At 38.9% G+C, this 18,603-nt stretch overlaps 1 protein-coding gene across 2 annotated transcripts in view; it reads left to right on the forward strand.

The window, feature by feature from the left end:
• adamts7 (a disintegrin-like and metallopeptidase (reprolysin type) with thrombospondin type 1 motif, 7) overlaps positions 1–18,603 on the forward strand; it is a 113,724-nt gene that overhangs the window by 49,834 nt on the left and 45,287 nt on the right. For both annotated transcript variants that reach the window (XM_016670026.1, XM_007548975.2), the window contains exons 8-14: positions 843–935; positions 1,704–1,849; positions 5,716–5,885; positions 6,622–6,755; positions 9,132–9,252; positions 9,602–9,846; positions 12,242–12,383. In XM_016670026.1, the coding sequence (XP_016525512.1) occupies positions 843–935; positions 1,704–1,849; positions 5,716–5,885; positions 6,622–6,755; positions 9,132–9,252; positions 9,602–9,846; positions 12,242–12,383 (1,051 nt within the window). The remainder of the gene's footprint in view (positions 1–842; positions 936–1,703; positions 1,850–5,715; positions 5,886–6,621; positions 6,756–9,131; positions 9,253–9,601; positions 9,847–12,241; positions 12,384–18,603) is intronic.

The following is an 18,603-nucleotide window of genomic DNA, read 5'->3' on the forward strand; positions in this document are numbered from 1 at the left end:
CTCAAAAGTCCTCGTCTCTCCAACCTGGCAGTGGGAATATGGTGATTTGGAGGACGACATGGTGGAAGTACCAGCAGTATTGCTGCTGACTTTAGTTTTTTGAAGTATACTAGATATCTGAAAATGCATGGAACCAACCTTTATTTATTTATTTTTTTTTTTTTCTTCCGTTTGTGTGAAGCAAATCCTTTTTATTGCCGATTCACTTCACTCAAAAGTCCTCGTCTCTCCAACCTGGCAGTGGGAATATGGTGATTTGGAGGACGACATGGTGGAAGTACCAGCAGTATTGCTGCTGACTTTAGTTTTTTGAAGTATACTAGATATCAGAAAATGCATGGAACCAACCTTTATTTATTTATTTTTTTGCAGTTCAATTGAATAAACAGTGTTGACATTGAGGCTTTCAAGCTGAAATTTCTAAATAAATCCCTTTTTCCGTTCCTCGGTCTGCAACGCTGGTTAACCAAGAGGAAAAGCCCAAACTGTTTCCTCACTGCATGTTCTAATCTCATATGAATATATAGTATATTTGAAGAAAAGGTTTATATCAACATGACAGAAAAACAATTCGTTGCTGTATTAAGAGACAACTCTTAATTATTTGCTATAGAATATGGTCAGTCTTAAATAATAGGTGCTTTAAAAAATGAAACAGTTCAGGAGTAACTTTACACCTTGATGAGTAAGCTTGGGTTTTGTGCTTTGATCCCATATAGTTACTGTGGTTTAGTCTAAATTAGTTTTAGATTTATTATGGAAATCTGCAGCCCCACAAAGACATAAACCTAATTAAGCAGCACGTCGTGAAGTGACACATTAATCAGTCTCTGCCTTCCTAGGACGTGTGCAGCACTCTGTGGTGCACCGTCGGAACGACCTGCCACTCAAAGCTGGATGGCGCCGTGGATGGAACGAGCTGCGGGGAGGACAAGGTAAATACTCCGATTCATGACTACGGAACAGATCTGAAGGCTTCGCTAGTCAAAAATGTCAATCTTTTATTTCTACAGGGAACTATTCTAGTTCAAAGGAATGCTTTGCTCAATCTTTTTTCTTTTTTTTTTCTTTTTTCTTGGAGTGAGCAGTGTTGCACTGGAAGCTACACTGTGTGAAGATTACAAGAATCCCCAGAGATTTCTTACACACCAGCTGAAAATAATTCTGCCTTGACACCTAAAATAAGATTCATGTTTGAAATGGCCGGTCCCTTTCAACAGCATAATACTTGAGAGGAATCCTGTCATTCTGTTGTTAAACTGCGCCTAAATTGAACGAAATATAATCACCCTTTAAGCAGAGCAGTGCAACGTTGTGTTTCTAGGAAAGCATTTTATTGGAAGTTTTCTGGATTCAATTTGTGCTGAATACGTTGCTCACGTCCCAGCCTGACATCCCTTCCCACTACAGATTCGGCAAACGAACGCTAGCGATAGCACCTCTGTCGTTTCTCGTCAAAGTCTGCGATTCATCTCAACTTCTGCATTCCTTGTATTTTCTTTTACTTTTTTTTTTTTTTCTTGCGACTTACAATGTGGGCCAGACATCCTCATCCGTCTCTGGAGTAAAACCCACCCAGTTCAGAGACACGCAGCATGAAAACGAAGCTGCACTCATTTCCCAGCAAACTGAGAGTAGATGGTGTAAAGTGCAAAGATTGTGGAGGTCTGTCAGTCCTGTAAACCTGGGTTTGTTCCTCCTAGTGGTGCATCAACGGGGAGTGCGTCCCGGCAGGCCTCGGGCCGGAAAGCGTTCACGGCGGCTGGGCTTCGTGGAGCGAGTGGTCGGCTTGTTCCAGGACGTGTGGAGCCGGTGTCCAGAGTGCAGAGAGAGACTGTGACAATCCTGCGTGAGTTTAACTGCTTCTATTTAACTCCGGTAAAATAATTATCTTCCTTTACGAATTAAAAAGTTAAAACTTTTCAAATCTATCTTCCCGATTCCACTTGGATTTTTGCTTTTGCTCTGAATCAAATTTAAAGCCGTTTTGAACAATGCTGCACCAACACAAAATGATTTAAATCCCTCACATTACCTACTGTTTGTCACGTTACAGCAGGAAACTTTATCATTTTTGAGAGACTTTGTGTTCCCAAAAAGGATTCTTCACATCCAGGCCTTGAGCTCCGGTGTCCTGCAACTATTAGGTGTGTCTCTGGTCCAGCATGACTGAATTACCTCCACACTTTGCAGTCAGGTTCTCCATAGATTTAATAATTAACTGGTTATCTGACTCGGGTGTGTCGAAGCAGAGACAGATCTATACGTTGTAGGAGACGAGCAAAAAAAAGAAATAAGAGAAAGAAGATGTAGTACGTACATGTAATGTACGCATTGTGTAACTCAAAAATAAGATAATATTCCTTAAATTCAAGTGAAAATGTAACGTAATAAGGCATTGGTGACACCAGTAAGAGTATGAAAATGCTATGTATTTTCTCAGAGAAATCAAACCTAATGCTCTACTTCATATTTTCTTCACTCTCACCCTATAAGTCCTTTGATAGCAGGAGAAATTAAAAATGTAAGAGACGGCAGAGCAACTTGCCCCACTAATGAAGGGTGAGAGAGGCTGCGCTTTTATTACTGTCAGTCAAAGAGACGTAACTTCAAAGTTATCCCACGTCTTATCACCAGAAGGTCCGATAATGGCTGTCCTTGTTAGTGGCTGCCAGGGCACATTTTCATGAGGTATGCGTTACATAATGATGGCGGAGGACATGAGTTGCGGAGGTCGCGGCGCATAGGATGAGATGTGAAGCGCACACTCACACTCTTTGAGATACTGCTGGCCCTGTGTGTATGTTTCTGTACAAAGCTGCTGGTCTCACCCTGTAACTCGCATCTAATTACGATCAATGACTTGAAGTTATTTCCAACAGAGGGTTCAGACATGGCTGGCTTTTGCTAATTGCACTCGACCGCTCCCTGCTCGCTAACGCTGAAAGCTGCAGCAACTGAAACAGAATAGCGTCAGAAATTAACGACTTGGACATTAAATTTGTACAAAGTTGCAGTACCTTGGCGTGACCGTTGACCTTTGACCGTTGACCTTTGACGCTACTCATTCTTACACAGTCGTATATCCACAGACACCTAGCAAAAGATTTCTTTTTGCTAATTTATGATTTCCTTTCTGGTCAAATAGTTCTGATATTTTATTCATTTCACTTTGATCTTTTTCCCCGCCGTCCAGAGGTCAGATGTCTGGGTTTAGTAGCTTTTAGCTCTGTCTTTACTGTGACAAGGACCTGGATGGATTTGGCCCCCAGCCAGTTTCACATCGTTTCACATCCTTCTGTGTAATTTATTGGAGAAAAACACATGACCAAATAAAAAAGGAAGAGCCTGAAACAATCTATATTCATAAACTCTCCTCATAATTATTCAGCTGCATTTGTTTCTTCAAATGAGATCAGTGATCACCGCATCACTGGAACTGTCAGAGAGACATAAATCCCTTAAACCAAAGCGTCTTATTTTAGCGAATCATGAAGCATTTTACTCAACAAGACTTTTTTAAAGCAGCTTTGTCATTTGTATGTTGGACTTTCAATCAGTGACTCCCTACAAATTCAACGGTTATTAAAAAGACTAAAGTTGAAATTGGGTTTTGTTTTTAAGTTCTGATCAAGCTTGTTATTTGATACCAATAAGAAGCTTGTTAATTAATGCCTCTTTTATGTTTGTGCTTGATTATGGTGATGTAATTCACATGCACCTTCATCACATGGCTGCAAAATGTTGGACATGGTTTACCATGGAGCTTTAAGTATTATCTCAAATCTCAAACCCTGTTCATCTATCAGACGGTGNACAAAGCTGCTGGTCTGTAACTCGCATCTAATTACGATCAATGACTTGAAGTTATTTCCAACAGAGGGTTCAGACATGGCTGGCTTTTGCTAATTACACTCGACCGCTCCCTGCTCACTAACAACAAGGCAAAGTTCAACCGGTTACAGTCTTTGCTCCGAGGCTTTTTCTCTGTGTGTACCAAAGGCCAGGAAAGAACTGGGGAAAGAAAACTTTTAGATATGCTGCTAAAGTCAAATGTTGTATCTACGTGTCTAAAGATTGGAATGGCTTTCATATTGTTCTGCCCATGACCTTTCCTTCAGGATTTTATTTTCCTGGTTAAACACGGTCTAAATGAAAAAATAAATGTCAGAACAGGATAAATCAGAGTTTATGACAGCTGGAAAGCATTTCACTAGACATAAGATCTGCTATATATTCAATTTATAATCATTTTTACTTGCAAGGTAACCCCAGAAATGAATAACGTGGATGCTGAAGAAATACTATTGCCATGTAATAAATAAAACCACAGAAGTTTTACAAACAAATGCACCGCATTAAATAGAGACTCACCCTGGTGTGTTGATTTACAGTCGCAGTGAAGTTGTTTCACCTTGACAGATTATTTACTGTGAACCCTTTGGAGAGAAGTTGGAGGTTGGATGTACGTGTGCAGGGAATACTGAGGAGACACACTCCCATTTATCAGTCCTCCATCTTGTGGAAGAATGCCATTAAGCATCCGCTAAGTTTCCCCGCTCGTGCTTTTGTTCTTCTTTGCACGTGGAGCAAGTGAGATCGGTTGATTGATGGAGGTCCTTGGTGACGGCAGTGACTCTGTTGATGCAGCTTCAGTTACAGCTTTTTCTCTGGGGAAGAAGGTGGGACACCAGAGGTTCTGCAATCCAAAGTAGCTGCTTTAATCTGCAGGCATTCCAGCTCAATCAGGTAGTGGGATTATGAGAAAAATCCTACAATTGTAAATCTCTTGATTGGAATCAGTTTCACCATAAAGGGCGACTTGGTTCTGCTCATTCGGATGTCATTTGAGATCTTTTGAGTTGTAATGGGCACGTATTCTGTTTTTAAAGCAAACATTGAGAGTTCAAAGTGTCTTGGGTAATAAATCTTGGACAAAACGTGTTTGTTTGAAAGGTGAACAAGATGTCAATGGATGTGACTAATAAAATTTGAAATCTGCTACGTTTCCATGAGACATTACAAATTCAGTATTGTTCTAGATCTCAGTTTTTATTTGGTCTGCTGCAAAAAAAGAAGATAAAGGAAAAAAAAATGTTTTAAAAGAAACGTACCAGAAAAAAGCCCAAACTTTCTCCAGAAACAGCTGCTTCTTTTTAAAGCTAATTTATTACACTTGCATATAAGCAAATTCTGTTGTTTTCTGAGATATTTAAAACAAAGAGTGACACATTTGTCACATTCTGTCATTTCCCAAACACCCCTGTTTTAATCATTGGTTAACAGGCAGAAGACTCTCTGGGCAACAGAAAGTTTTATGCTGAAAATAGTCGTGAATGCCGAGCAGAATAAGCGATTTAGCTTCTCCGTCTCCACCTGTGAAGGTCTGACATGCCACATATTGTGGGAATTTCCATTTTAGTTGCCTTTACGCAAATGTCTCACTTGTCAGAATTGACTTCCAACCCCAATACTAAAAAAAGCACACAAAAAAAAAGCAAATCTTTTCTACTTGTATAATAGAATATAGGGAAAGTCTTACGTTAAAATACCACCGGTAATTTCCACTAATGTGGGTTTTTGTCATTTCCAATCACGATTTTCTGCATTTTCTTGCATCTTGATCTGGCATCTTGTAATGCCTGCATTTTAATGTACCCAGGTGTACCTGCTTGTCAAAACATCAACATTCACACATCTTTGAATTCCCCACAGTCCAAAACACAGAGGGAGGTACTGTCTGGGAGAGCGGCGGCGGTACAGGCTGTGTAACACCACACCGTGTCGAGCTGACTGGCCTTCCTTCAGAAACATTCAGTGCACTCACTTCAACACTCTGCCCTACAAGGGCAACTTCTACAAGTGGGAGGCAGTTATCAACAAAGGTGAGTTCGTCCAACGAACGGCACGCTCGCTCAGTTTTCCTCCTTCTGTTTTTAAAAAATACATAAGCTGGTGTTAATAAGCTTGGCTGCCATTTTCTTTCGTAACAAGTTTGTGTTGGGATGATTTGTGTCTGTTTTGTTTGTTTTTGCATTGGATAATTAAGGTTGGTTATTGATTAGCTTTTTTTTTTCCCCCAAATACTTTTTTTTCCTAATGCCTAAAACAAAGGCCTTATCCTTCTGTCAAAAACTTCTATTCATCATTTATTCAAGATCATTGTCTCTGGTGTCCCTAATTCTGATTTCATAACATAATCTAAGATTTTCTGCTGCATAAGTTCAGTTGTACCCTGGTGTCCTAAGCTGTGATTGTTTCCAAAAAAAGAATAAAATAAAATGCTTTGCTGGAAAGCCTCACATGAACTTATTTGCAAACCTGTTTACACATTTCTGAATAAATATTTCATTGAATATTTCATAGATGTAAATATAATTGTCTTACTTTCTATTCTCTAGCGCCTGCAGGCTTTTTATTTTGTAAGCAAAACACAACAAAAGAAATGTGAAACTTTGTCTATACTGCCCCCAATAAAGTCATTGTAGTTTGTGGTATGTGCATAAGACGGATATCATTGGAAACATTTACTTTGTTGGCAATACCTCCATCTTAACTCAACTGCAATATGTTTGCAATGCGTCTGTATTTCCTGTGTTTGTCTCCTTTTCCCCCTGACAGTCAGCCCCTGTGAGCTTCATTGCCGTCCCCTCAATGAAAACTTCTCAGAGAAAATGCGAGACGCCGTCGCTGACGGGACTCCGTGTTACGAAGGCAACAAAAGCAGAGACATGTGCATCAACGGCATTTGTCAGGTATCGATGAATCACTTGTTCTAAACTCCACCTTGGTTTCATTTGTTTCTCTGCTTTGGGTGTGGATGGATATGAGACGGTACAGTTCTGATAACCTTGAGCAAAAATACAGTAAATTGTTTTTGGGATTTCACAGTGTTTGCAGAAAAAGTAAGCAAAAAAAAAAGTGTACCATCTTTAATACAACTCAGTGATCATTATATTGTTGCCCGTGACATTTATTTTAATACATCAAGTGACGCAACATCTACAATAAAGACCGTCCAGATATCCCAAATCTCTCTGTGTACTTGCTAGAATGAAGTCTGTAATCTTCTCCCTGACAGAAAGGATGTTTTAACAGAGCCTGGAGTTTCCATCCCATAACCCTCATTTCTTGTTCCTCTCAGAAATATTTCAAAAGCAGCAAACGTGTCTTTCTTGTAATAAAGAGAAGAGATACCAGCCTTCTGTCAGTCGGCAGACTGGGGAAGGTTATTGCATTACTGTCGGCACCATTCAGCAATCCTGAACTTTCTGTTGCATTTCTATTGCAAAACACTTTTAACAGTAGGAGAAACAGTTTTTTTTTTGTTTTTTTTTTTAAAAGAGCATATTTGTAATATACTGAAATATTAGATTCACACAGATGTTGCTATGAGGTTTTACTTACTCTGAAATTCTAACTTGACCATTAACACCAGTTCTCTTCTTTTTCCAGCTGTGTTCTACCAATCTGTCCAGCATTAAGCTTCTCGTCTTGTCTTGGCTGTTTTCATTGTGACATTAACTTTAATGTTGAATTCGTCTGTTGATATTGGAGCTACGCAAAGTTTCTGTCCAATGCCTGCTGCGTGGCGATTAGTTTCCCCTCACTGACTGATCGCTTTAGCCCAACCCCAGATGCATTTATTAAACCTTCCTCGTTTAGGTGTAGCTTTCAGCATCTCCTTCGCTCGACAGAATCACAACATTAATTATGCGGGCGTTAAATTTAACCCTCACCTTGTTTTCTCTGCGGCCGCGTGCGGCGTGTTTGACATTCTGCGTGACGATGAGCACGCCGATAGGAGAGTGAGCCGCCGTTATCTGTCCAGATAGACGAGAGCGCAACACGGTGTTTTCACCCCGGGCTAAAATGCCAGCCGCTGATAGACGACGTCTGTGTGCCGAGTGGACACCGGTCAGACCCGGCTTTATAACATTTAGTGACATTTTTTTGTCACTCACCCAAATACTCTTTGACTTACCTGCTTTAGTAACGGAAAAGTCACCGCGTTATTAAAGAATAATCTTTTTTTATTTGCTGTTTGTCGTTTATTTCTCCTTTACGTTGTTTAACTGAGATCAGAGTCTCCGCACCAATTAGACTCTCTAACTTTTATTCTGTTGTGAAAAATAAGTCTGCAATGTTGCTAAGGCAGTTTTAGGATAGTCTGTTTTCTTCTACTTTAATCATCAACTTCACAGCTATTTTTTTTTTTGTTTGTTTCAAAGTGTCCATTTTACAACTTTCTTCATTTATTTCTGAGTTGTGGAGTTTCTTAATTATTAAAAATGTGTTGCTGATAGAATTGTATTGATCTTCAGGACAACAAACAGTACGGCTCACGCAAGGCAGCATCGACATTTGCAATGTAGTTGCGTGGCGTGTTTCTGTTTTTGTTTTTCTTCGGGATGCTACAGGGTTGAATCAGGTTTGCTATCCTCAGGGAAAGAAAGTTTGACAACTTTTGTTGCTGTTTTTCTAAATTTCTATGCTGACCTGCAGCTGTTATTTATTCATACACAGATAAGGAGGTTCAAGCAGGTCCGACATTTTGAATTAAAAAATAAAAAATCTAATTAAAGCGCTGCAGGAATAATTTTTGCTGGTTTCCTCACATCAAAAACAACCTGATCGACTAACTTAAAAGCTTCTCATTTTCATTATCTCTGCTTCACCTGGAATGGTGTGAAACCAGCATGAACACATCCGCGCTGTCTTAATATAATATTTTGCTCATATCATTTAATTTAATTAACTGACGTCTACCGCTGAGTCTCTCTCTCTCTTTTGTTAACTCTGTTAAATTTTATGCTTTTTTTATTTTTTTTATTTGTGCTCCTGGTGGGAGCAGCAACTCTGCATGGAAGGAGATAAAAACAGCAAAGCAACAGAAAAAAAAACAACCCTAAAACGACACGTTCTTATTTGTGTCGCCCTCCTCTGGAACTCAACGCTTGTGAGCTGTTTTTGTGGTGTTTTTTTTAATGTTCTAGGTAAAGTAAATATAAATTGATCCTTTTCGAGAGCTTATCTCTCTAGAGACAAACGCTAAACGTTCCCTCCCACGGATGTCGGCCTTAAAGTCTGCTGGGATGCCGTCTGACACCTCTTGGCCTGTTTTGTTGCAGAGCATCGGCTGCGATTATGTGATTAACTCCAGCTCAGTCGAGGATCGCTGCGGCGTCTGCAACGGCAACGGCTCCACCTGCACAACCGTCAGGAGGACGTTTGAAGAGAGGGAAGGTTTCGGTATGTTTGTTTTACCGATTGGGATGCTTTGACGCGCCATAAAGGGCAAATTTGTACGATATGATTAAAAAAAAAAAAGACATCTGTGGATTTAATTTAACCGATGAAGATTTTTTTATTCTTGTTTTTTTTTTTTCATTTTACCCCTGAAATGTTAGTGGTCACCATTGTTTTGTAGTTGCAAATCTACAACTTCTAAAAAAAAAAAGAAGGGAAAAAAAAAAAAAACTTTCAGAAATATGAACTTCTGCTTAAGCTGAAACTTGCGCTATATCTTTTCTGAATGTTCTTAATTCCTACCTTGCATGCTCATTTAATTTGTTTCGTATTTGTTCCTATTGCTGTTTAGGCTATGTAGACATTGGACTGATCCCGGAGGGAGCCTGGGACATCCTAATCGAAGAGGTAACTGAAGCCGGAAACTTCCTGGCGCTACGGAGTGACAACCCCGGCAAGTATTTTCTGAACGGAGGCTGGACGATCCAGTGGAACGGGGAATACAAGGCGGCAGGAGCCGTGTTCACCTACGAGAGGACGGGACAGCTGGAGAACCTGACGTCTCCTGGGCCCACGATGGAGCCGCTGTGGATTCAGGTAGGACGTTCTCTTAAAAACCAACACCTCCCTTCGTAGGGTTAGGGCTAGGGTCAGTGTACTGTTTGTTTAGAATAAAAGCAACAGATGAATTATTTTGTTTTTGCCCCTACAGTCAGGGAAAATGTTGTCAATCAAGAGAGTGCTGAGGAGAAAGTAGAGACCTTAGAGATCAATCTGTAAACCACTAAAAGGTCAGATTCAAATATTCTGGTATGTAACTCTGAAGAAGATCATTCTGCACAATAAGGAGCTCATAGAGCTGAACGTGTATTTTTAGCTGCAGAGTCTCGGCCTCTTCTGGGTGGAGGGCGTGGCAGCATGTGTTTCGTTTTCACGCTTTGAACTGATGGTCATGGGTCAGACGGAAAAATCTGGGTGGATTAAGGAAAACTCTTGTCAGATTTTCTGCCCGATTAATTTGTACATCACAAACTAAAATGGTGTAGCAGGAATGTAAAAGTTCAGCATTGAGGAATGTCTGAAAGCCGTAATAAAGTGATCCAACGTTGGGAAGAAGAGTGAGCCAAGAACCTCTTCACGGCAAAATGAAGGAACTGATTAAATCGTTCAAAAAGAAAAACAACTAAGATTTACGTCTTTCTTCTTCCTGTGACAGTTCTCTCCGACTCGGAGTGAGCGGCGCGCTAAAGTTTGGCTGGAAACTTACTGAGGGTGGCAGAAAAACAGCAGATTAAATCATCTCCATGTTTTTCAGCTGCAAACCCCTCGGCAAGTTAGAATTGCTTCTTGCGAAACACTTTGAGCTTCCTCCACTCTTTTGCATGCGATTCTCTTTTGAGATGATGCATCAGTCCGTTTAATGTTGGAGGGGTGTGGCCAAACCTCCGACCCTTTTCTTGATGCCGTTTGTTGTGAATTTGGAGGGGATTTTTTTTTTCTCCCCCATTTTCTTAAAGAAGCTATTCTATTTTCACATTTCGTCTCAGACGGAGGGGAAATGTCTTTCCTTGTGTCTAATTGATTCCTTTATTCCATCTAGCATGTTGGGAGTTTTTTATTCCACCGGCTGCAACAAAAGCACAGTAAATGACTTCGCTGCCATCCGCCGCCTTTATTCAGAGCTGATTCTCTCAGTTTTCTCACTTTCAAATGTAAATGCTGAGTGCAAATCTGTTTCGAATGCAGACACAGGGAACCAGTCTACGAAGGTTTTTGACAAAATGCATCACATAAAAGTTAAGAATTGGTTTGCATTCCATGGAGTTCTCTCTGGGTACCCTGACTTCCTCCTGCAGTTCAGAAACATGATTGTAAAATTATTTTAAATTGATGGATGGATGATAGGATTGCAGCTCGCACACATTCGTTATGTTTCTGGTTCACACAAATCACTCAGCTGATCTTGTACAGAAATATGTTGTACTTTGATAATACCTTGTATAGTATCCCAGTACGTCTTCCCTCTGCTTTAAAGTAAATGTGCAAACTTATCAGTTCAGCAGCAAATCACATATTCGCCTTGTGATAAATATATTTTAATTGAATTTCTGGCATGCGGTAAAATGTTTGTAAATTATTGTGAAACTGTCTGCATTACTGAATTCAAATGAGTTGAACTTGATCATTTAATTGAAAATATTCTCCCATTTTCTACATTTCTGTTTACTGCCGAATTGTTTTTGCGTTTTTTTTTTTTTGTTTTTTGTTTTTTTTACTTTAACTTTTTGCGCAATTGTTCACATTTTGATGAGAGAATACGAAAGTTTGCAAACACATTCACTTAATGACATTTTAAATGTTCTTTTCTTCTCAGTCCGTTTGCAGTCAATCAGGTTTTTATTTATCTCTTTTTTATCTTTTTTGCTTGATAGTTTTCATTTTCTGGACCTGGAATTAACTCGGTTCTCTTTATTTTAATTTATCTTGCGTCAAAAAAGAAAAATGTCCCTGAAAATGTTTTGCAGGTTTGTTGATGGACTGAGGCGATCGTAGTGCTTCAGCTGTTCTTCTTTTTTTTTGTTGTTTTTACTTATTGATCACTGCCAGGAAACCAAAAGTAATAACTTTTTAAAATCAAATCTGGAAGTGACAGTTGTTTGCTACCTCCAGCTATTCCTACTTAAATTGACAGCAAAGGTTGGTGAGATAAAGAATGGGGTTACAACACCAGCTGGACAGAAAAACTGGTGAAAACGCATTTCTTACTCCTTTTATTACTTTTATTTTGTGCTCTAAAAGTTCTTGTAAAATGAGCCACATCTGAACTTCTATGTTAAGACTAGTAGAAGCACTCGCATGTCTCTAGTTTCCCAGCTCAGATCTGTGTGTTTTAAGTTGCAGCATCTCTGCTTCATTTTGGTTTAGTGCCATTTACTTTTCTTCTGATTACTCCAACAGTGGACTTTTGTAACGATTCCGCCTCATGTCCCAGCTTCTGTTTCAGGAGACCAATCCAGGAGTGCGATACGAGTACACAGTCAGTCAAAATGTCTCGGAGGGTGACGACAGTCCCGGGCGTGTTTACTTCTGGAAACCCGGATCGTGGACCGAGTGCAGCGTTACCTGTGGAAGAGGTAAGATTAGGTTTAGCCTCAGACTTTAAAAGCTCGATAAAAAAAAAAGAGAGGATGAGATTACTTGCAGTTTTTTTTTCCCATATGTGACACATTCTCAAGAACTGATAACAAAAAACTTGTGCTGCTGCATTTGAAATGATGTTTTTTTTTTTTTCACAAACCTAACCGCTGCATGCCGCGATTACAGCAGCTTTGAGTACGGACCCATTACAGGTGGCGAGCGGTGTGTGAAGACGAACATCTGAGGGTCGGTGCTTTGATCCGCTGGCTGCAACATGTCGGGTATCAAAGTGTCGGGCAGAAATCCACACAGATTGCTCCTAAAACTGCTTTCATGCAGTCTAGAAAACGCGGGAGAAAATGCGTCCCGGTGACCCTTCGGCTTCAAAGCAGCTTGCTCTCTGATGCTCTGATGAAGGGCTGGAAATTCCTTCTATAAAAATGTTCTTCTCATCAGACGTGTTGCTGATGGTGGGCGCAGAGAGCAGTCTAATTTGCTCCAGCATGATGTCCCTGTGCACAAAGCCGCTTGTTAGAAGTCCAACAGGAAACTCATCTGACCACATCAGCTCCTCCACTTGGTGCTGCTGGCAGCTTGATTATCGACCCGCCTTTGTGTTGAGGTAATATTCATCTGCCGTTCGTCTGCTGATTACGTCCTGTGCCAATATTCTCATGAACCTTAAAAAAAAGCAAAAACTATCCTTTTTCTCTCACATCACACTAAAGCACGAGCCTTACGTCAGCAAACCTGCGTCACAAGCTGCATCATTTTACTCTGTTTACTGCTGAGCTTTTCCAAAGACCTAAATAGAGAGAAGCATGTTCATTTGGGCCCTTGTAGCTGTGGCTCTGTTTGTTTTTTTTTGTTTTTTTCTGCACATCCCAGAAATAAATATTAGAAGCTAGTGGCCTAATCCTGCTGTAAGGTGGAGACTTGAAGACGCGTTGCTTGTGCCGTTGAGCAGATAAGTCTTCTCACCAAACGCCTTTGGCTGTTTGGAGATTTAGTTTGATCCTCAAGAGGGTGCGGTGACTTTGCAGCAGCATCCTCAGATCTGTTGAAAACTTTCGTGAAACTCCTTAAAAACTTTTCTTTTTTTTTCTTTTCTTTTTTTTTTTAAAGTATTTTTTTCCATATTCTCCTGGACCACTCTTACACGTTCGTTCTCGGTCTCCTACGTTTGATTTATTTAAATCTGGATATAAATGAATGATGGTGACTCATTTCTGACTCTGACTAGTGTTTCATCATCTCGTTATGACACAGCCTCTGCAGAAAGGTGAAAGGCGAGCGATTGTGTGAGATTGTAGATGTTCTAAAACGAAGCTGAGTCACATTTGATTCATGTTATTTAAACGAGAAAAAGTGCTTCCCGAGCTTAAAAATATCTCAGATTTCAAACCATTCTACGTATATGGTAAGTAACTGTGGAGTGTTTGAGATGTTTGTGGCTTGTTTTTATTTCTTTGTTGTTATTTTGAAGTCTACAGAGCAATCTTATTCCCGCAGGTAATTGAAGTCATTTTGATGATTTATGATTGAAGAGTCTACGAAAACATTTAGATGCAATTCTTCAGACAAGGGATAAATGTATTTACATTTCTTACTTGAATCCTTCCCAGTCTGAATTTTCCTTCAAACCTTTTAAACGTACTCTGTGAAATAAGCCACAAAGAAGTGAGTTTTCCATAAAGAATTTAGTGTCTCATTCCACGGAAGAAGCCATTCCCTGTAGATTATGAATCAAAAGTATCCATACCACTTGAATTTTTCCACATGTTGTCACATTACAACCATAAACATGCATATATTTTATTAGACTTTAATGTGAAAGACCAACACATTAAAGTTGTGCAGTGGAAAGAAAACAATATGACTCAAAAGATATTTTGCAAAGATGAAAAGCGCGGTGCTTGTTTTTTTTCTTTCTTTTTTCTTTTTTTTTTTTCAAACCTCCCTTGCCAGACGGACATGAAATCTCGTCCAAATGTCACGTTTTCCTCCTGGAAGACGCAGCACTGCTGTCCTGCTAAATGAGCCATTGATCCCCAGACAGATGAGGGCCCCCCTGCCAAACGGGGCGCCAAGCTGAGGGACGCCGGCTTGTGGCCATTCTCTCTCATCAATACTGAGGCCCTGAATCTGAGTCGAGGTGTCCTCACAGACACTTCAGCCAATGCTTGGGTTGAAATCAGGCGAAGTTACGTTGGTCGCTTCTGGGTGAAGACTTTGCTGTAGGCAGCAATGCAGTTTTGTACAGCAGAGTATGCATTTAGTTCCTCTGACATCTGGAAACAAATTGGTAAAAAAAAAAAAAAAAAACTCAGCCAGAAGTAACAGAATCAGCATGACATGTCAAAAACTTATGTTTTTTTTTTTTTCTTTTTGTGAAACATGGACTAGTCAGCATTTTATTGTTGCTCTCCCACTGCACAAAATGAGCAGCTGCACAAAGTGCAGCTAGAAACCTGAGTAGGTTCTGTGACTTGACACTTTTCTGAGGGATTTATACATTTATAAAACCTGGGTAAGTTAAACCATTTTTTTAAAATTGCGACAGGAGAAAAATTAATTCTTTTAAAAAGCAATAAGGGATTATAGATATGTAAGAGTAATAGTTTGATTTTTTTTAAAAGTTTCACATTTATATTTTCTCAGAATATCCATTTCTCTAATTTTTTGTGGAAAACCCACAGTTTATTCAAAATGTCTGGAAGAAAATGCAGCTTCAGAAGTTGCAATATCTGGGAACAATGTTACATAACATGTAAAAAAAAACAAACGTACATTTTGTGTAAAACTCTCCCTTTAATAAAGAAGTCCCCTAAAAAAGCCCCATCGCATTTCCTGCTCAACAAATGTTTAACATTTTGTTTTCTAAAATTAAATTTCATACAATAGTCTTTTGATGCTGTGCTTTTCTAAATTAAAACTAACTTATGTATTAGACCTCTACTGGGGGCATTTTTGCTCAGTCTGAGCCTTTAAAGTGGGAATCAAATAAAACAATAAAATGTTTTAGTCTGATGAAGAAATAATGATAAAAAAAAAACAAAAAAAAAAAAAACTACTTGACCATGGAGTAAAACCAGCATTGAAGTAGCTTTCCAGTAAAATCTAATCTGTTTGGTGACTCTGATTTTGAAAGGATTTTTCAAGGACCCCGTCCAGCTGGACCAGTTCAGCAAATCTGATTGGGCCGGTGCTCAGTAAGGCAGCAAGCCGTCCGCACAGCAAGGGAGTCCTTGATTATTTATTTTTTTTTACTTTGATGCATTCACCCCACTTGCTCCTAAAATAAATAAAAAGTCTTTTTTCAGTCAGTATTTGCTACATGTCCCTCTCACCACCTTGGGGGGATTCTCTGTTTAATCCAGCAGCGCAGAAATAGATACTAAGTTGCCTCTGAATAGGAGCAGCTCATAACCATATTTTAGATAATTATGTGCAAACATCAGATTTTTTTTTTTTTTGTGGGACCTGATTTGGAACCTTAATTGAACCATAATTATAATTACATGCGGTTATGTAACCAGTTTTATAGTATTTAGTTTTCCATAATGCTTCCCATCATGTTCTCATTTATTTTGTGTCTCTTTACATTTTGATGAAATATGCACATAAGTTAAGTAAATGCATTTTGTGCCAGTTGGATGAATTCATTTCCTGTCTGTTGTAGATATAGTGCACTCATTTTATTCTGCCATTAAAGTTCAAATATGTCTTAGAGACATTTAAACCAGAAGTATTGAAGTTATTAATAAATCATAGTTTGTATTTCTATTTTTTAAAAACAGAAAAAACATCTTTCATAAGGCCTTTTTGAGAACAAACAGGCCTTTGAAGACTTCAGTGAAAGGTAAGGTAAGGTTTTATTTATTTAGCACATTTTCAGCAACAACGCAAGTCAAAGTGCTTTACATGAATTAAAAGGAAATATAAACAAAATAACAAACCAAAGGAAAAAGCACAAAAAAGAGGAAAGGACACATTAGGGCAAATCGCAACATTCAGACAAAACAAAGGGCAAAACAGAGACATGAGTGAAGACTTCAGTGAAAAGCAGCGAATGGTGAGTGTTATATGGATGAATGCCACTTGAGTAATCAGCAAGACAACCTCAGTAGGATTTTGTATCACATAAACAAGAACATGCTTTAGTATTTTCCTTTTTTTTTTACTTTTTGTTTCCTTTGTCAGTACAAATATCGGCCAACGTCCACAGATCTAGCAAATCAGTGGCTAATCTCTTCAAGGAAAGTCCTTACATTTTTCGCCAAGAAATTTAGTCGTTCGATTGTTTTTCATATGACTGAGGAGCGGATCGACTTCAGCTGGGAACCAAATTTGCGTCGGTGTTTATTTTTTTCCATAGAGATGCAGATGTTTATATATAGACTTTCAGTGGTGTATTATATTACTGTTGTGCTGTTTGACCCTCTGAGTAAAACGTGGACTGAAAGTAAGAGTTCATCAACTCCTGCAAGAGTTGCTCAAAAGAGAAATTATATATATATATATATATATATATATATCTGATTGTCTTGTTTCAGTTTTACCTCATGTGGTGATTTAAACTGCTTTTTATTTATTTTTTTATGTTCTCAATCCTTTAAAACTAAAAGAGGGTCTGTTCTTTGTAAGCTATCGCTTTATGCGAGAATCAGCCTTTCTCCTCAGCAGCCTCCTCATAATCACTCATGAAAGGCTTGTGCTGATTGAAATTGTTCATGTAGGCGGTTTATGAGAGGCTCACCAAATATTTGTGGGGTTGCGGGGGTGGAGGGGGGCCTGGGGGGGTTGCAGCAAATGGCAAAATGGCATTAATTTCTTGTTAAACTCTAATGTTAAGTAGCTGTTTGGGAAATCGGTGCATTAGTAGTACAGAAGAGAGCCTGCAATCATTCGCGCGTCAGTGTGTGACAACAAAGAAAGTTTAAATACATGAGTTGGCATACAAACAGATTATTTCCTTTAAAACAAATTATAGCAACCATATTTTCTTTCACTAGACTTCTGTTTTTTTTTTTTTTTACAGAGGAAAATGGTGTCTGTTTCTTAGTGATGACAAAAATAAATAAAAAAAGAACTGAATGTACCCTCATGCAAAATGAATATAATGTGTTTCTGAATAAACATTTCCCCTAGAAGGTCTTCCAGTTGTTTTGTTTCTCTTCCTCTTTTTCAGTCTGTCTTTCAGTCTAACCTGGTCCTATTGACATTTTGGGAGATGCTGTTTGTAAATTAGCTATCAGACTCGCACTCTGGCCCGGAGAAGGATCAGAGCAGGGGGTTGTTAGTTGTTTCCTGCTCCTGCAGAGTGAAAGTCCCCTCCAGAGGGTGAGAGGAAATGTGCAGGGAGTTGGAGATAAACCTGTCAGAGCTTAAGGAGAGGTGTCCTTAGATGTACTGCTGTGTGTAAATACAGTTTGAAAGGCAAAGTGGCTCGAAAAGGAGGCTAGTTACTGAAATGTGTTTCTGACCAGGCTCCCGTATGTTTGGCTTTTTTTCTCGTCAGTGTGTTCAGCATACAGCTCTAATGCAGGAAATGCCAGGCTAAATTGCTTGGAAATAATTAAGTCATTTCTGTACACAAGGGGGGAAAAATACATCAACAAAGCTGTTAATGTATTTTCCACAAAACTAAATTAAAATCCTTTGAAAATTAAGATTGTTTTTCATAATAATAGTGCTATGACATGTATTGTTATTAACTGAAGCAATGTTTCTTTCATACGTAAAATGACGCAGCTCCTGCTTTAGCTTAAAAAGAAAAGCATTTATACTTTAAGAAAATTATTTTTTTCATTTATTATTATTTAGAGGGTATGTGCATTACATTTAGATTTGAAAATTAAAAAAAAAAAAGTGCTGTAGTCACCGTCACAGTGTGAATATTGGATATTTCTATGTCTTCTTATAGCATTTCCCCTACATTTCTTAGTCTATCTTTTTGTGAGCATATTGGAAATATCTGCTGATGCAACACATGTTGTTTTTATGTTGAATTAAATATAAAATAATACTATTCATTTCCATAGTACTTATAGGCCAAGTTACTTTGTATGACCTTAACCTAATTTGCTCCCTTCTATGACAGATTAAGACTTGCAGCTGTACATTAGCACATCCTCTGTGTCAGAATAAAAAGTCTTAGCAAAAATGGCTTTAGACGAAAAGTCTCGGAAAGAAATGTCAGCTAGGATTCACAGA

Source organism: Poecilia formosa, unplaced genomic scaffold (assembly GCF_000485575.1).
Source record: "Poecilia formosa unplaced genomic scaffold, Poecilia_formosa-5.1.2 Scaffold29, whole genome shotgun sequence".
NCBI lineage: Eukaryota > Metazoa > Chordata > Actinopteri > Cyprinodontiformes > Poeciliidae > Poecilia > Poecilia formosa.